At 40.4% G+C, this 20,136-nt stretch overlaps 1 protein-coding gene and 1 long non-coding RNA gene across 5 annotated transcripts in view; one reads left to right on the forward strand and one right to left on the reverse strand.

Moving 5' to 3' along the window:
• LOC111272359 (neuroligin-3) overlaps nt 1-6,231 on the forward strand; it is a 19,486-nt gene extending 13,255 nt beyond the window's left edge. Inside the window, exons 8-12 of the mRNA XM_022853777.2 lie at nt 288-492; nt 1,231-1,497; nt 2,181-2,672; nt 2,930-3,093; nt 3,483-6,231. Coding sequence (XP_022709512.1) covers nt 288-492; nt 1,231-1,497; nt 2,181-2,672; nt 2,930-3,093; nt 3,483-3,687 — 1,333 coding nt within the window. The 3' untranslated portion in view covers nt 3,688-6,231. The remainder of the gene's footprint in view (nt 1-287; nt 493-1,230; nt 1,498-2,180; nt 2,673-2,929; nt 3,094-3,482) is intronic.
• Nucleotides 1-19,973, reverse strand: part of LOC111272361 (uncharacterized) — a 26,465-nt gene extending 6,492 nt beyond the window's left edge. The window contains exons 1-3 of one of the 4 annotated variants that reach the window (XR_015315709.1): nt 19,272-19,593; nt 17,971-18,107; nt 7,593-7,832 (exon numbers count right to left, since the gene is read on the reverse strand). This is a non-coding gene — a long non-coding RNA (uncharacterized LOC111272361). The other 3 variants (XR_015315710.1, XR_002687473.1, XR_015315711.1) reach the window with 3 other exon arrangements.
• Nucleotides 19,974-20,136: the final 163 nt, after the last annotated feature.

Here is a 20,136-nt window from a genome sequence, read left to right on the forward strand (position 1 = left end):
TCGGCCTATTTAAAGGGGATACATAAGCCGGTCCATATACTGTAATACTAGGCCAAGTGAGAGAGCTAAAAGTAGACAAAGATTAGAACTAGCGGTCGCTGGTTGGTTATAGTCCTAGCAAGACGGCCCTAACAAATTTAAGGTCGAACTGGATGATAAATAACTAGAAAAACACTATAAAAGATACATATGCTACCAAACCGTATTCCTTGCATTATTCCGTTACAAACATCTGTCCATGTCTGGCTGGACATTTGGTTACCCAACTTGTACGTTCACGGAAGCAGACCTGGAGGCGCCGAAGTGGGCCCGCTGCATCATTTACTAGAAGACCACGACAATCCCTTGAGTTACGATGGACGTATCGTGGCGGACCAGCTTGGCGTTGAGACTCAACGTGCCGCGTCCCCATCTGCGTCTGATGTCGTATTGCAGCAACAGCAGCAGGCGGGAGGTAATATGGTCGCGCACGGCAAAACTACCGACAAAAAGGTTAGTCATTCCAAGTGCTTCAGTTTAGCCATTTACATTAGCATTGAATTGAAGGACAAATGAAACGAAGCGAGTATCTAGCTTTGAGCATAATTTTATTGAATTGAGCTAGATCATTATATTGCGATAGAATATAGAATTGTTTGAGTTATTACATTATTTATCTCGTATACCTAATTTACGAGACAACCTTTACGTGAGTGGAGCAAAGTGTCCGAGTATTAACGCAAAGCACCAGCTATTGATGTTCGTATATATTTAGTGCGGTTTTCCTTTACTATAGCAAATATGAATATATAACTTAAGTAAAACTTTAAAAAATCTTAAACAATATATATATATATATATATGAGATATAGAGCTAACATACGTCAATAGAAGACGGAATTCTTTCTACTGCTCAACTGCTACATGCATAATGATTTCCTCTGGTTGAAAAAGACTAGGAGTCATTGCTTCAAGTTGCGCTAACACGCAAATTGTGTAAACAAAGGAACCGAAGTTATAATGACGCTCTCCTAGAGCTCAATAGTACTAGTTATAGTCTGGATATAATAAAGACAAGCACCGAATCGTCACCCTTCTTTCTTTATCTGTCCTGTTTTCGCTCGTTCCATATTTCCGGTATTTGTCCAATTTGTGGTCATGTTGTTTTCCTCATCCCACTTTTTCGATGTTCGCCTGCGGTTTCATTCATCCTATACCGACATGGTCGTTAACATCGGCCTACGTGAACAGGCCGACGAGGTTGGAGGTGCCGGAAGTCTGGGCGGTGGGGCAGTAGCAGTCTCTGGCCCCGACAATGCGAGTCCCGTAAACGGGTCGGGGGCCGCACTGCCTCCGGGCTATGATTCAATGCTCCTTCAATACGGGGGCTATTCGACCGCCCTGTCGGTCACTATTGCCGTTGGATGTTCTTTACTTATCCTCAATGTGCTCATATTTGCTGGAGTCTACTATCAGAGGGACAAAACAAAGCTCGAGGCCAGGTTGCACAATCGAAAGGCAGGTGATGTGTATTTTCCACCCTATGATACAAGATAATTTTACCTCTATTTAGTAACAGAATGACCCTTGTAACAATATTCAGTATAACGTATTACATGCACAATCAGTTTGTATGTGTATATAATTGGACTGTAAAAACCTAGAATCTCGCGAAATCACAGGTCATTAGTGTAAACGTATTTGGCAATATAAAAATTGCTTGTGTAAATTTTTGTTTTTATTAATGCGGTCGTATTGGTTGGAACTTTCATGATGAGACGATGAAAATTAGTTACAAGCAGATAAATCATAAATGTTTAAAGGTAACCATGGTAATTTTGTAAACTCTAAGCTAATAATATTCACACAATTTCTTTTCATATTCAATATATGCAGTGGCCTATAATAATTAAAATCAACACACAGGCTAAAATACCTAACAGTAATGATTTGTCACACGTAAATGGTGCACTAAAAAACAACCTAAAAATACCCTATTTACATACTAGCTAGCTGTTCGAAATTGAATATTTCGTAACAATGTATCCCTATACAAAAAAACATAATATACCATAATAGCTCCCTTACCGCGATGATTTTCCATTTCGTCTTCTGTTTTTATGCTTCGATCGGATTTTTCGCACACCTTCTCCACCCTATTAACTATCACTGGCTTCAATTGCCGCCGCGGCCTTGAACAGGCGGAGAAGAAGGACGATGCCAGGAAGTCGCAGGAGAACGCTGGCATGAGGTCCGCCGCAAGCGGGTGCAGTTTAACCTCCGCGAGCAACTGTAGCCTCACCGTCAGCCCACTTAGCAAAGAACAGCAAGAAATGCGTGCTACAGCTCAAGCTTTGCGAAACCCACCGCCCAACAGTCGTTTACCGCAGCAAATGTGCACTCCAGCTGTAGCCGATGATCAACACTATCAGCAACAACTTCCGCATCAGCAACAGTCACAGCAACAGCAGCTTCACGACTTCCACCAAGAGCAAAGCTTGCCATCTGCCATACTTCACGGTCGTCAACAGCTGCAGATAGGAGGCGATACCCATAACCATGGCCAGCAAATGCACACGGCAACTATCAATCCTCACCATACGCTTCACGTCGCCAGTGGAGGCACGAACGGCAACAGCAGTTCGATTCCTCATCATCACGTATCTGCAGTCAAACCACCCCTGCCGCCACAAGTAAGCGAAACAAATCAAATGAACTGGTACGATGGCCTATAGTGACCAGTAGGTTCATAAAGTGAGTAGCTCAAAATGTTTTATTATTATTATTATTATTATAAACGAATGTTAGGAAAATTTGTTACCGATAAAAGTTTCGTATCCTCTTTTTTTTTTTTAAATTTCACGAACTATGAAATTTTGGATCGCAAAGCCGTAAAAGGCTAGGTACATTACCATGTTCAGTCATCTGACAATAGGTGACGCTGTTTCAGGTGCCAAACACCCAGCAAACGGTGCTCCGCGACCCCGGCTACCAAATGGGACAGAGGACAGCTAACTCACAACCTCCCGATGTGATGGCAACGACGTTGGCCGCAGGAGTCCTTCAGCAGACACTGCCGCGACAAGCAAAGTCACCTTTTGCCAGACACTCGATGTAAGTGCTTCGAAAGGCTACGTGAACTTAACTTTAACCGAGAAAAGTTTGTCAAAGATAGATTTTGGATGGTCACCTCGTAAATATTGTTTCGCCGTAAACAATATTACGAGCGAACTAACGTTTCTTTGCGTTGATACTGATCGAATCTATCGAATCTTTTCGTCGGCCAAATTTTAAATGACAAAACTCTACTGAAGATTAACTAACTCAGATCGACTTAGTAAGCTTTTCATCCCCCAGCCTTATTTTCGCTTTCTTTGGGGGGTATATAGTTTCAAAGTGCTTAAAGTTTTGTTCGATTGGTAATTTGAGGCACGGAAAAATTACGCCGCACGGTATAAAGTTTATCTGAACTGAATGTCAACACAACCAAACTGCTCTTGCAGGGGAACTCTACCACGACTGTCACGCCCACAGTCGACGATAGACCCTCGCTATGGATCCGGGTCACCACAGCACCACATAGCCAATAGTGTAACATCTAACGTCATCTTTACGCTGCCTCAGACCAACAGCCCTAACCTTTCCAAAGCAGGACAAACGACGGAGCTCGATATTATCACCAACTTTAATCATAATGCTCAGCATTGATTGTTTTCGAATAATAGGTCGAAAAATACGAGTGCGTGTATGATGAATCATTTAGAAATGGAGCAGATATAATGGCGGCAAAAATAATCAAGGTGGATTCATAGTTGGAAAAAGAAGAGTAAACAAATGACAAGCCTTTTCCTAAGGAATTACGTTCCCAACGGTTCGATAAGAGGCACCTTAGATTCTATTTATAGAGCTGACCTGGGATTCACACACGACATCAACGAAGACGCTTAATCACTACTGAAGAAACGATAAGAGGGGGGTCGGTTGAATACGAACTCAAGTCGAGGGACTCTGATCCACGAATGGTCACACCATGATGGTTACAATAACCGGATACTTAGCTGAAAAGGGGATTTGACTTCGCTTTTGTCTCTGATGTACATTCGAATTTTCGAGCTAAGCATGAGTTAGACAAACGACAACTCGAATAAGTACATCTTGACGCTGTTTTATTATAAAACTAATAACGCAATTTTGCCGACGATGATCGATGTGGCCGCTTTCAGTTCGAAAAATCTCTACAATATACAATCCTTCGTAAAAGATATATCGTTCTAATAACTTGATACCGTATAAATTAGGAAGGCCCCACGTTATTGAAGTCTGTGTCCGACGTCTAGGTAAAGGGTATCGATCCTGGTAGCGGCTATAGGAAATCGAGGCATGACTGCCAGGCTTGGGAAAGCAGCCTTCAGGTTTTCCTACAAATGTCGAACAGGCTGAAAGCTAACACGAAATCGTTTGACCGTTCCCTTAAGTCTCTATCTGTGTATTATGAAAGAGCATGCTCGCTGTTCTGACGTGAGCCTGCTTTGTGAAGGTGATAGCTATGGGCTGTAGACGTCGCGACTCGTGAATGCTGCAAACGATGGTGCGGTCTTGAGCGAACTAGATTTCAGCGTGCATAGCTTGAATCAAAGCTACACATAGCCGGAGAGGAGATTTTATCTGTTTTTATCTATAAGGCTTTCACACGAACAAATGCGTACGAACTCAATTCACCCAGCGTCAATTTGTTCACGAATCCGCGAATAGTAAAACCAAACGAGACATTGCGACATTAATGAACATTGATGCGTTAGGGTAATTTAAGCCATGCTATACATAATGCCATCAGCACAATAAGTACGACAAAAGCACGAAGAAGATATAAATAAAGGCAACGAATAGGGGAAAAAGTTTCGAAGGATGGTAAACGTAAAGATAAATATAGAATAGTATCTATTTTGTGACAACGATAGGAAAGTGATTTTTTTAATGATGCACAAGAACAGCGTTTTTTTGTGGAGGGGATTCGATTTTTTATTTTGAGGAATCGAAAAAAGTGGAAGTTATAATATGACCGTAAGTTAGCTGCTTGGCCTGAAACACAGTTGACAGCTTAAGAGTCGCTTTCTTTAGAAAATGGTTATCGATTGCGAAATTCCCACTGACCACGTGGGAAAAACCTCTATTTGAATTGCTGCGATCAAATTGCTGCTTTATATTGTCAGTATATTATTTGAAGATGAGCTGAATTGAGATCAGATAAGGAGGACGGGTTTTTTGCGACAACAACAACAGCTGCAGCAACAAGATCAACAATACTAATAACAACACCAAGCGCAGTTAAACGCAAGACGGCGACGTTGAAAAACTAGCTACGATGTTCTTCTTATGAGTACATAAGCACAACGACGGAGCTCTCTCTCCTTCCTATGCCCTCGTGAACGCTGAGAAAATTTGGGGTCGTCATGGGAGGATCATAGTGCACTACTATATGTTCTTATTATTAGTTATATATATAAGAACAGAAGGAGGCAGTATATACATCTGTGTATATTGTAAATTACGACAGCTGAATTACGAATGAAACGAGTTAAGGAAAACAACCGCAACGAATATTTAGGCAAAAACCACCTTACATTGTCCAGAGTATGTTGAGTTGGCCTTTGATGTCATGTTCAGACTTGGTTCTAATCCTTTCTTCCTTTTAACCAAATAGACCGTGACTAATTAAAGACATACAAAATCAAGCGATACTTTCTTTTAAGTTTTCTATTTTGACGTCCTTATATTTGTCACTGTGTATCTATCGTATCCAGAATTTTAGATGATAGCTCCATTAGAAGCATTCTTAATGTGTTGGTGAGTTTCTCAAGTTGAGTTTACCTTTTAAAATCTTTACGGCCCGCCCTATAAAAGCCTCTAAAGAATAGAGAAAACGCTCAATAGTTTATTAGAGAAATGTATAAAAAAAAAAACAGTGAAAATGAGACGAGTCAAATTGGCCGTCCTAATTATCCGAACAATTCGATACGGAAAAATCGATCTCCAAAGAGGAAGTTAGCATCAAAAGTGATATAGGTTTACGATATAGGTTCCCCGGCAAAGTGGTCCATTGGCAAAATTCCGACAAGGGCTACCTAAAGCACGGCCAACGATGCGGCATGCGTGAAAAGGCAAAGTGTAAATATATGTTGATTATCTGTAAATAATGACAATTAATGAAGAGAAAGTCAAAATGATGGATCGCATTTTTTAAGACATATATAAGGATGTTTTCATTTATAATGTAGTAGGTAAGAATGAAAAGTTTCAAGGTAGATAATAACGTGCATGAAGGCTGTGCGTAAATTAGCAATATCCGGACTTGCTTTCTTAGGTTAGTTTAAACTTTTCCTAGATAATGACTGGATCGACGCTGTCGAAATCGGCTAACCAAGTTCGAATATATATATGTACATACAGCTAATTTTTTCACCATTTACTACTACTATTTAACTTAGGCACACTATGGACTGAGCACGCAGCACAGTTCTATATACTTTACGAGGCTATCGTATCGTCACGTGCCGATTTGATTCGACGAAGATAACTCTGGACAAATAAAGTTATCCTTTTTTTTAATTAACAATTAACTCTAATAAGAAACAAAACACTATAAATTCAGTAATATTGTATAATTAAACGGTTCCTTATAATCGGTCCGGAACTTGCTATAATTCTTTTTCAAAGAAATTATCTTTTTTTAACCCATTAACATAGGTGTAACAGCATATTTGGAGATGTGAGACCAGCCATACTTTGTCTTGTATCCACTATGACAAACCATATGTACCTGTGGTCATATCTTATTAAGGCCACTCTAAAAAGCTGTGAACAAGCACACCAGCTCAAGCGCACACCAAATCCAATGAGGTAAGTTTAGACCAGAACGCGCGACACGATATTAGATCGTTTCGTCAGATCACTTTGGACTGTGGACACATCGTAGTACGCTGTTACGACTGAGACCAGGTATGAGCTAACAAGCCCGCCCAGGTTTTATCTTAGCGGAGACTTTCGTCCGGGCATAAGAACTTTCCGTTCTCTCATCGCCCTGCCTTGGGTTGTCCCAGTTGTTCGGATCAGGCTTGCCTTTCTGCCTCCCTTTTGCTTTTGCATTCCCGCAAACGCGTTCTCTGGCGATCTCCTAGCAATAATGCTAGTGGCGGTAGCACTCCCGAATTCGTCCAGCCTAGATCTAGGACCGGCACGAAACCGCCCATGTCTATTCGATCTCCTAGTTGCCTAGGCTTTCCTTGTCTAGCCTCTCCTAATAACCCAGGGCTTTCAACTAGACGTCGCGAGCCTCTGTTCGCGAGATCCTTTGTTCCCCAAGACCCGACACAACAACCAGTGAGCCTCGAAGCTCTAGCTAGCTAGCTAGCCAGTTCATCCAGATTGGCTGGATTTCATTAGGTTCTCCAGCGTCTTTTTACTTGTCTTCGTGTTTTCGCTGATGAACAGTCAACAGCTCTGTATCCGCTATACACATGGCTGTCCCAGGCCACAAATTTACCCTTAACTGTTCTTGTTCCATATAGCGGTTTTACAGTCTGAAAAAAACTATGCCGGGAAGCGGTCCAACCTACTTTGCACGAGCATTGCCGAGTCATGCTTGACTCATATCTGCCCCAAGATCTGAGTTCCGGTAGCCGTGATAACCGCCTCTGTGTGCCAGAATAAGGCCACATTACCGATCTGTTGTTGACTTTCCTTGTTGGGGGATGTTTGTATTTTTACACATTCATTACACACTCATATGATGCCATTGAAGACAGACCCGGTCACAGTTAAGGCCGAGGAAAGCGCCATTTAGCAGTAAAGGCGAGCTGCAACAGAGATACGCGAGGATCTTGTTAAATGTCATATATCGCAAGCTATGCCTACCTGTAGGTCTTTTGCGAAAAATAATGTGCTATGAACTACATTGGTATATAGTTCGTTGCCGACAATTTTGAAGATGAGCCTTACCCACACCCACACACACACACAAACACCCACTACATATGAACCTACTCTTTTGATATATACTGGTGAGTGTCAGTACTTCTCCATCTTGTAAATTATTGATAGAAGGAAATATGCAGTACCTTATATGCATAAACACCAACTGATTGTCGGTGACATTACAAAGCGATGCTTTTACACTATGGTAAGACTGCTCGGACTAAAGGCAGACTTCGTCTGCTTGAGGGCCAGTTGGCTATGGGATGAACATGTGCAATGGGGATACATGTAAACTGTGTCAGATGCACACTCAAATTCATATTTTAATCAACATGTAGGAATAAATTCAACATCGTAATATTAGTTTAACTCAGGCTCTCTTTTGGTTGCGAGAGACTTATTTGCCGTATTAGTAATCGTATGGCCCTCTGGTGCTAACAAGCCCACCGATTGAAGATGTGAATGTCATAGTGCTTTTGTCCTATATTGACTTTTTCAACACTTTATTAATAATGTTGGTTTTCTCAAATGCCATCTTATATACCGTATGACTGTAAGTCGCCATTGCAACATGGATTGTGTATGGCAGCAGCATTTGGACGTATGAGAAGCTGGAGTTTTTTTTTTTGGTGAGGATTACCATTTTTGTTTGTACTAACAGCACTATAATGCGTTCGCAACAGTTGCGTTCACAAACACTTAAATAGCAGAAAGAGACTGTATTAAGGTGTGCATTTGTTGCTTATTTGAGAACGAATGTAGTTTAGTGTTCTTATCGATTGAAATGACAACAAATATTTTCCTAATACGTGGAATCAGCGGCCATGAAGCCTCGAACATGATGCGATCCAGTTTCTGATTCAGGAAGTACGTATCATCCTAGAGATATTTCATTGCTTTCAGTTAGTCCTAGAGTTTGTGTGTGGATTGCTGCATCGCTCCTATCGTCGATTGAAGGCAGATGCAGACTTGAAACACAAGAGATGAAAATCTTTTCTTCGATCTGTGCTTGATGTCATTCAAGAACCGGTGTTGCCCTAGCATTTTAACACCTCTACCACACATTTATTACATCAACCAATGCAGTATCTTATCACTAAGACCGTACTCTGCATTTTTTTAAATAGTCCGGCGCCGTTCGCAGGACGGAGATGATATATTCTAGATTTCATCTACTCTTTTCTCTATTTCGAAATTGTGCAAATTTGCATACTCCACTCTTGAAGTATCTGCTATGAAACTTTTACGTTAACAGTTTCTGGTGACATAATCATAAATTTAATACGTATATATATACATACACACTTGCATTTCGTGCCAGATCGCACGATGCGTTCAAATCAGGTTTTGCACCATCCCCGTAGTAAATTAATAGTTTGAGTTTTTAGCTGGCTCACATTCTGATTGGTTGATTTACGATAAATTATAAAAGTGGCTTTTTATTGGCTTCCAAATTGAGAACGTTCCTAAATTTTTCCTCACAACCTTTGGCCTGCTATAATCAAAAAACGATATTGTGAAACACAGACTTCCTAGTTCGGCCTGGTGTCCAGCTCGCGAGTGACTATCAACTAGCACTGTCGGCTTACAAGAATATTTTTCCCCCCACTTGCTTGCTTACCCAGACATGTTTCTTCTATTTGGTTAAGCGACTTCGCATTTATTGACCTTGCAAGGACCCTTCACACCCGTACCGTCCACAGGCGGCACAAAACGAACAAATATCATACATTAGCTAATCAGGATCATCATTAGTAAAAGCTTTTAAATAGGTACTGAAGGTAGCCTATTTAATTATGTTTAAATGTTCAGCGCACGCGCGTGCCCCGGCGAAAATTAAAGTATCAGAACACCTAAATTCTTCGATAAACTTCCGCGGAGCGCAGCTGGTATAATTACTTCTTTTATTATTTTTTTTTTACGAGAAAATTGTCATGACGAACAGCATCGTGCCGTATCCGAAATTCAAGGTATAATTGGCTATTGTACGATTTTTCTATCATGGACAAACCCCTACCATGATTATAAACTTTTTTTTGTTTAACATCGACAGTCCATGTTGCTTTCACTTTTCATGAGGCATCTAAAACATTTGAAGATGTCTTTAATAAAGCAAATCAAAGATTTTAATGGACTTTAGGTTTAGAGAAATCAAATGTCTCAAAAAAATAGGTTTTTACTGTCGAAATATTCTGTCGTTTTAGACAAGAAAGTGTCAACGGCGAATTGGGTCGCTCGAATAGGTTCCTACGGCTACGTTTTTCGTGAGTTTGCATTTACTAATATTGTGGACCATCAAAGCAATGTTTTGAAAACAACACGCTCTTGCTTTGAAGCCCGACTCGACGAGGTGTCAGTTATATTAAACAAACGTGACCGTGAAAGGAACAAAAAATTGTAGACATATATGTCTTAATTTAGATGAAGTCTTAGAAACAAGGCATAAGAAAAGTCGTCTAAACGTTGTACCTTGTATATATACAAGGTATATTAAAAAAATATGTACACTCCAATTTAATTGGACCCTCTTTTTTGACACTACAGTGACTGGTGTCATTATTTTAATTGACTGCAAAAATCGGCTTTAGTACGCATTTGAAAAGACATCAGTGACAATAGTGTATTTTATTTTCAACAGCGCTAAGCATTATGACGTAGAAGCGTATCTTCATGATAATGTTTCAAATAGATACGTTGGATGAAAAGGTCCCATTGAACACTCCCATCGTTCCCCAGGGGAACCTGACATCAAGGGACTTTTTTTGCGGGGCCTATCTAAAAGATTAAGTTTACGCCAGAGAGGCAAGAATACTAAAAAATCTAAAAGCGGCAATTGAATGACTTGTGAATCAATAACACACTGTTAGCAGCAGTATCTTAATCATATTGAACGCCCATTAAAGTTATGCATTTGGCGTACTTTACCGTATATATATATGTAATGCACATATTTCTGAGATATGAAGAACTTATTCTATGGGGCCTTTTGCTTCCTTTTTTAAATTAGAGTATTGTACGCAAGCACTTTAACACTTCTGTTTCATCAGCTATTAGGCTTCCTGCTATTTATAACACTTGCACAGCATCCTTAGCAAGAGTGGTTGTGATGTCTCGGTGCGTATCCATGATTTCTATTCGCACATAGCCGATATCTACACGAAATCAACTCCTACCCCGCTCTACCCAGAACACTTTAAGACTGTTCAATCTTAACGTACACACATTGCTGGTAGAAGAAGGCAAAGCGGAAGAAGAGTGAAGATTACAGCGTGAAAAAGCTATCAGACAGCCCACTCGGCTGTAACACTTTTAGTGTAGGTTTTATGGACTTAAGGTCGTGCTGTAGCTACAGATGAGGCGATAGGCTACTAAGGGACTGGCATAGACAGAGCAAGATACATGCCGGGCCTGTTGCATCCCCCGAGGGAGTCATCGAATCCAAATGTCGCTGGACCTAATCACAGGCGTCGCTTCGCCAACTGAAAGTACTAGGGAACTTCCAAAGAGGAGTGTATCTAAGCAGAGCGGATCCACTATGGAACAAATGGCGTAGCTTGTAAACGGGGACTCGGCGAACAGTTCTCGAGAAAAACAACCCACAAGCCTATTTTTCCATTGGCCCCCCATATCTGACCGGGAAACGTCCTTAGCTCTATGTCGGCAGGCCACCGCATGCGCTGCTAAATAGGTTGTACGTGTAGTTGTTTGATACTGCCCATGACCTCTCGGTAGAAAGGTTTTTGTACAATAGCAGCGTTAGAATGAGTAAGGGTAACTTCTGTTGGATAAAAATGTTTAAAGGGAATTTTTTGTAGGGATTTTGTAACATCGTCCCCTTTTTCTGAATTTATTTCGAAATAAAAAAACTGAACACGCTGTAAACCAATACGAAATCTTTGCTCTGAATTGACCTAACGATCATTTAAGGGGTTGTCGAATTTTAGTAATATTTCAATGTGCACTCTTGTTACCTCTATATCTGGTTAGCGCACGTACCTTATTTACCCAGTTTAAGGTAGTTGCAATAAAACCGGAATAAGGCAGGCACGCTAAATCTAAAAGGGTAAGGACATAAATAAATTCTAAAAAGCCCATTTGCGCTAGATCCGTAATGTGTGAGACGTCGCCAGAGTGAAGTTCGGCCAGAAAAATGTTTATCTGATCAACACGCTATCAGTTTTTATTATGTCAATCTGTTGATATGTTATTACGTTGATTTGGCTCGCAGCATACAGTAGTTAAATACAAATAGACGGATTAGCAAAACTAGCTCGTAAGTTTTTTTGCAAGCGTCGTGTCGTTGCTGTCAGAGAAGTGATATATTGGTCGATCGTCATACAACTACACTAAAGCCGTGAAACAGATGCAGTCGATTGACTCGTTTGAGGCACGCATTATGCTACGTGCCCGAATTTCTCTTCAGAGAAGCTGTTCATTTCAAAAGACTTCCGATAATTTGACGAGCCATGGACTATGCTGAATAGTGCGCTTCTATCATGGCGGATTCTCTGTTCAACTAGACCCGACGGCTACATCTCTTAGTTAGTTCGATACGAAACAGTCCGTTACAAGGACATTGTCAATCCAGCCCTTCCAAGGACAGGAGCAAAGATCGAGGCCGAAAGTGTATTGAAGTCATTCTAGTGACAGAAGTTCGAATCGAGGCTTGTTCCTATTTTTTTTTTTTTTTTTTTTTACTTGTTACTGAACTAATCGAGACCAAGGCTGCTTTTGTAGCGACACATCTGAGCGGAATATGAATGAAGAACGTAAATTATTTAGTATCTACTGTTCGTATCGTATGTTATTGTGTCGAAAGTTGTTGCCTTACTAATTTCACAGTATCTCCAATCCCTTTAAAAATTTCACTAATAATACTCTAGCATTCACAGCGTCCTAATGCTAATTCCTAATCCTCGAAGGTAGTAACGTCAAATATCAAAAGCCCTTTTTATTGCAAATGCTACAGATGCTTGTAACAGCGTCAAGCACACACCCAGTAACAAATTAGGTCCGTCAGGCATCGGGTTCGTTTACCTTACTCTGATCGCACCAAAGTATCTATTATACTAGCCAATGGACAAGCTGCCTCATTTTGTACATACATTGGCCTTTCGGCTATATGTGAAAAAAGTTACGTTCAAAAACGACAGTCACATTCATCTCTGGTGGCAGGTGGAGACCATTATGTATATGATAAATATAAATAGCTGATAAATAGTCGAACGTTATTGCTTACTTTGTTCTTGTCGAATAGCTTATCAATGATTGAATGCTACGAGTAAACTCCAGCGGTAGCGGTTCCATTCACTCGATCCGATATAAGCGTGCGGCTAGCAAACTATTTGCGGAACGTCTAAGTTGGGCTGCGCGTCAAGCAATTTTTAAAGAGACATAGTGTATTTTCACTTTTAAGCGATCTTGAGTGAAGATTGTTCTCGGAAATAAGCTTTAATTAAGCTAGTTACGGAAGCTCCTACTTCTTTACGGTTTTTGTTTACTGAGGCTCTCTCGCAGATTGGTGGAACGTCAAAGACGTTTGACTCAATCTGTAATTAACGACGCACGGGCAAACTCAATCTATCTTAAGGTAGCATGTTCCTTTTCTAAGGTCAACATTGAGTTTCGCTGTAAATTTGGTAGTTAGGATTTTCAATGCTACAAGTAGATGTTGGCATCTAGTATTGTTGCACCGTACGCATTAGATCGAGCTCGATAGCATTGAGATCTTGTTTACGAAGGAGCGAATAACAGAACCGCTAAGAAAAATGTTCTATTCTTTGCCAATATTTGTAATCTTCATTACTTTATCAAAGACTTCGAAGAAAATTTGGCTACGGGAGATGGGTCGCATTATTCCGGTTCAGGTCGCTAGAGCTCAGTCACTCGTACACGGTAGTAAAACTAGCTGCTCAATCGAAGAGTATGGTAGCCCATTTAATTGCCAAGGAAATACTTCATATGAGGTATTAATTTTGTTCGTGGGACCGTTTTTGTTTACAGCTAGTCTGCTGACGATGACGAACTATACCAATTATTGATGCCCTAGATGAATACTGCCCTACTATCTATGCATATTTATATACCGAACCCGCAATTGATTTAAATTTGTATCAGGATACGCGAGCAAGTAACTTTACAAGGGCAAACAGATAGAATAGAACTTCTAGCTATTTGCCTACTTATGTTTCGTTTAATTGTATTGCTATGTAAAAAAGTATTGATTAAATTGCTAAGCACGTTTGCTGATAGATTAGATCATAAGTATAGCGTAAACTGAATTTACTTAGGTGTATATCTAGTGTTGTTCCTTGATTTGAGTCCCATCGATGAAATATGCTACACGACAGACGTGATTAGACAGACAGATGTATCTAGCATCGCTAACCCTGTAACCGACAGCGAAACTCAGTCACCCCTTTACACTCAATGCATCCACGACAATCTGCCGTTTATCTATTGTGCTCTTCTATTACTGACACTTCTAGCAACGAAAAAAAAAGTACACTTACATATATATATATATATATATATATATGTATGTATATATAGATTTTGGTACAAGCCCACGAGAAATAGACTATTTTACTACAATCCTCCCAGCGCGAAATATGTAAACGAATATCTTTTAATGGAAGGCTTCTTTTATGTCCCTTAGCTGGATCTATTTGTCAGAATCAAATACTAGCTAACTCAAAAGTATCTCTGTAAATTACCCGCGTATGACTTCGCTGCGCGATGGCGGTGTCGTTTGCTAAGAGTAAAGTCCTAGTACCGTGATTTACTAACGTTTGTCTTCATGCTAATGATAGTCGCTTTCTTACACGGAAAACTTTTGATGACACTTTATATTACATTACATAATATTGTAGTAAATTTCCTTCAAGTCTATTCACGAGAGAACTAATTGACGCACAGGGGCAATGATGAGCGGTGGATATAATATCTGCTTTGAAGATCCACTGGATCGTCCACTAATCAAATAGATCGTGTTTAAATTATCCTAAGTTATTCATGACAATAGTCGGGTAACGCGTAAAGCCAACGACTATTATAATGAACCCTCAGAGGTATTTAGTGCTGACAACTTTTTTTTTGTATATCTTCTTCCTCTTGGATTTGTCCCGTTACTACGAAATAGCAGATCGAAACACACAGCTATGTTTCGCGACTGTGTAACTAGAATTTGTATATATATGGTAATGACGGGTACTTGTGTTATTGACCTAACACAAAAGTAGCAAAGCGAACTACTGGCACATGATCACTGGCCTGATTCTGCATCCATTCTCTAAAACAAAATATTCATGTTACTAAGCATGCATTGATTCCCTACATACTTCCGTCCGTTTATGCGTCTACGATCATCAGCAGCACATCAGGAGTCACTCTTTGAAAAATGTCACCTCAGACATACACTAAACTTAGCATACTTCGAAAACTGTTCCCGTGTCGGCTTAGAGAATAACGTTTTTGGATGCTGAAGATGTAGATACCTTGTGGTCTAGGTTTGAACCCGTGCATAAGGATAGTTCGTTCCATGCTGGGGGTCAGCACGCCCCCGATTTTGATGGGCCCAGCTGAACGCTTAACGTTAAAAGTAGAAACATAGAGAAACAGGTTACTGCTTAAGACGTATCCGGATGTTATGCCAGTAACCAATTTTTAGTGCAAAACGCTTCTTATTTGAGGATATCGGATATGTCACTATTGAACAATCTGATATTCAGAAAAGCCTTAAAGCTTAGAGACATCTGCAAAATGCCCGCACTAAATACTCATTGCGTGCTTTCTCAAGCACTGTCTGATCTGTCATGCCAACCTATTCACGGTCCTTAAGGGTGCAATCTAACCTTTTCACAGAAGACCTTTGGTAGAACTGGTTCTAACTACCTAAACAGACCTATCGAAAACTTTTGCTAGAAGCGGTTAGTTAAGACAAAGGTGGCACGCTTTTGCGGACGTTAGGAGAACATGTGGGAGAGGTAATTTTATCAGCCGTAAAAAAGGCGTTGCGTAAAAAAGCAATACAGCCGGCTTATTCTAATTAGATATGATACCATGAGCTTTTGCGCTCCCAGATTAAGCCGGCTACGTGCGCCCGTCTACTATAGCGAGATCTTTGGCTGAAAGCAAAGGTCCCGAATCTTTCAATCAAGTTTCTCTAAACACATCAATAACGCGGCTGAGTAATTTAATAACTTGAAACTTTTATTCGAACGCCCTAAATGTAGGCGCCAAAATACGCGACGAAATGGCTAGCTAAAAATTCACATTATTTCAACAAACACTCACTGGCTTTCTCTTTATCCGTAACCGCCGGTCCGACCTTTTCCGTTACGTGGGGGGAAAATTTCCACCGTGTATTCCGGTCAAATATCACAATCGTAAAAAGAACATTTGAAATTGACAGGTTCGTAAATGGCACCACATATGATCTGCTTTATGCTAAAAGATGTTGTTCATTCAATTTACTATTCTAGAAACTAGCAAAAACTTGTTTCGGGAAATAGCTTGTAGTGACTTTTGTGTTACCAGCCCAAATATAATATACTGAACCAAAGCCATCCTTGTTTTTGGGCGCTTTCCCGCGCTGACGAAATGCGTAAAAAAATCAGATAGCTATTTGGATTTATTTGAAACAATGAACATTACAACTCGTCGTTGTCTTGAAGCTCAAAATTAATAGATTTACATTATAGCCTAATATGGCAATTTTGGATCCTTGTGACTGTTCGGTTGGTAGTCTCGCACTGAACGCCTGCAACCTCCCTGTATTTTTTTTTTTATTTTTTTTTTTGGTACGTGACAGTGTTCTCCAATGAACCATTCGATTTCAGTCCAGCATCTAGATGCAGCTACTATTTTAGTTAGCACCTGGCAATGTTCCAAATACCTACGTCTTGATTATCGGCGTCGAACGTAAACACTTCTATGGTCCTTTGATAGCTGCTGCTGCCAGCCGGAATTTAAAGACGGTTTTATGATGCTTGGCCCGTTCGATTATGTAGTTGATTAAGTATCAGTTCTCGTCCACTGTCTGCATCGTGTGGTTATAAGGCTATACACATTCCCACATAGTTGAACCCCAACAATAGAGGGCTAGATCCACCGGCGCGTATAAAACCCCGGGTTTCTATGGCAGCACAACTGAAAATTGATTTGAACGAACGCATCATACCTGTTCCTTTTTTCTTTCATTCATCACACTGATTTAATAATAACATGAATTTAGATCACTTCAACGTACACTGTGTAGAAAAGCGCCACATTCATAATCCTTTTGCTTGTTTCCAATAGCTCGTTATCCATCTAGTAACGTCAACGGATTTGTTGATTGTTCTCGTTTGTAAAAGTCATGTTTCCGTGAAAAGTTTTAGGTAGTTCTTTGCTCAAGCTTTTACGCAGACCAAGCCTCTAAAGAGTTCTCAAATGTATTTTATTCCATTCACAGTCGGTCGTGAGTATAGAAATACGGCGGCACAATGGCGCAGTTTTTGATTAAATTGAATTTTTGTGGAAATGGAGATGACGAAAAAATAGAGGAAGAACAGTCTAATTCGGACGCCCAAATTTAGCCAGAGATATATCGCTTTCTTGATCTGTTTTGTATCGACTAAGTATTTTATGTGCTGACTTTTAGTTACTTTGCTACTCGGACTAATTACGGACTTTATCTAGAAGCACCCTTGAGTTCAAACCTAAATGTTACTTCGCTGAATGACTTCTTCGCTATGTGACGATAGTTTCTCGTTTTGCATAGTCAGAAACATTAGTTTCTCTGCCAAATATTGCGTCTCTGTCAAGGCATAACAGGTCAGCATTATCATTCGTTTTTCCAGTCCGATTTACGGCATTTGCGTTTAATACAATCTTTCAAGTGAAACCGACTAAGTAGATTAGTCAATAAACGCATATATATATATATATATATATATATATAGAAGGGTCTTTCAGTGATAATTTTATCTTTGGCTTTATGATTTTATGCTATCGTACTCCTTTTGACAGAACGCCTACCTCATAGAGCTTTGTTGCGTCGCAAGTTTAGCGAGACTGATTAACTGTTCCTGCTACAGTTCGCGGCTTTCCTGTGATCGCAGCGACGCCTTTGTATCGCGTAAACCGAAATAACTGACATAACGCCGTCACACAACCTGGTGACCCCAGGCAAAACGCGAAAAATAGACAGAATCATCTGTTAATTCTCCCTAAGCACCTACTTATCCGCGTCGTAGCATTGATCACGAATGGCACGTCGAGCGCAAGTCAAACGTACTAGTACAGATGTGAGTGTATGCAGATAGTCGAAAGATGGCCAAAGCTATGGTCCGCATGTGTGATCGAATGCCATCGACCCACAGCCAACTTATTTTATTAAAATTCTGTTACTAATTGAACGAGGATCTATACGAGGACATTCTAGGCGAGTCAATTATAACTAGGATGCGATATTGTGCGCTAGCAAAACTAGACAAGAATTAGGATACGCTTCCGGCCGTCGACGAACACAAGGTCTCGACCTGCTTCACTAAACGCTTTCGTAGCTTTTACGCGTAGACCAACAGCGATAGCTCAAGTGTTCCAGATGATCATGGACACCATCATAATAGAAATGCGAATAATTGACAAAACCTATAACAAAATTATTATGCAGGTCGTGTGAACTGCGTCAACGTAAACGCTTTCATTATACTATTTTTTAGTAGAAAAATTTCTATATGGCAAATGGTATTTCTACATTTGGTTAAGAGTAGTTGTCCGCTTTCGAATGATGTACGCATCTCGCCAACAGACACTTGGGGGCAAACATTATATGTATACAAGCAGCCGGCGGCTAACGTATAATGAAAGCAGGCTAAATAAAGGGTCGGTTGCTTTTTTTCTGTTTCGGCAATGTGATACAGCGTTGATTATTGACTGATATTGAGCTGAAGAAAAATATCTGGCGTTACCACTGCATCGCCTTAGAGAACTTTTCTAATGTCACCAAATGTATAAAAAAGGGTTAAACATAGACTCTTATAATACCGTATGATATGCTAATCTTCAATCCTTTCGATTAAATAGATCATTCTGTAATCTCAAAATCACGAAGGTATATTCAGAATGATGTCGCTCCTCATCAAATTGCCTTATCCGACCTTACTTCTTATTAGATTATTCCCATTTTAAATATTCCTTCCTAAAATCACCCAACTTCCAAGTGAAAAATTGCAGCTTGAACGTTACGGAATAGGCAAAAATTTTAATTTTTCAAAAATGTTCTTTACGTCCTTAGTTCGCGCTGCTAAAAAATAGCTGTAGTGAATAGAACCCACCTAAACAATCGAAGTGTGGCGATATTTCCGGGCATCTTTTAGGTTAACCCACCAGCTACAGCGAACAGCAAATTACCGTGGGTCCTTTCTTCTCCAGTGGTCATTCAACCGTATGGACCGTTTGTCTAGCAGAAATGGGCTTTTGCTGACATGCCCTTTGCAACAATATTTGAGTCGGCGAGCGTGCGTCGCCCGAACTCGTCGTCGTCACATAGATATGCCACGGTCTTGGGCACATTATATTAAAGAACGGGGTGCCAGTGTGAAACTCTCATGAAAGCAGAAACAGTAAACGAACGAACCTTGCTCCTATAATATTGTATATATGTATTACTTACTGATGAAAGCCGACTACAAGTGAGTTATATGACAAGCAGACTGCCCTCGACGTCCGCCGGCGACACTCCTCCACCAAAACAACCAGATCTTCTTTGGTAGACCGTACAGGAGATAATACGGAGAATGTTGGTGGGTGGGTGGGTCATTTTTGCATGTGGACGACTGCAATGAGTATTCTTGCCACTACCTTTCTAACGAGTAGGTAATGCTCGCATTGTAATGGCTACATATTTCGCACTTGACGCTCAAGCGCTGCTTTTCATAATGTACGATATTTATCTACTGTATGTACGATGGGTAAAAGATGTCCCTAGGACATATAGCCTGCCCCTTCGCATAGAAAGCATACCACCAATGCAGACCATTTGCGTTTCTTTATGGAAACGGCAGCAGCGATAGCAACTGTGCCAATAGCTGCTAGGATACCGTTACAATGTCTATTGCCGCAAAGGGACACCACAAGCATACACAAACAAGCCTGGTACACACGATCGTGCACGAACAAGCATATTGTACACGAACGTGC

The sequence above is a fragment of the Varroa jacobsoni genome, unplaced genomic scaffold, assembly GCF_002532875.2.
Source record: "Varroa jacobsoni isolate VJ856 unplaced genomic scaffold, vjacob_1.0 contig02065, whole genome shotgun sequence".
In the NCBI taxonomy this organism is placed as follows: domain Eukaryota; kingdom Metazoa; phylum Arthropoda; class Arachnida; order Mesostigmata; family Varroidae; genus Varroa; species Varroa jacobsoni.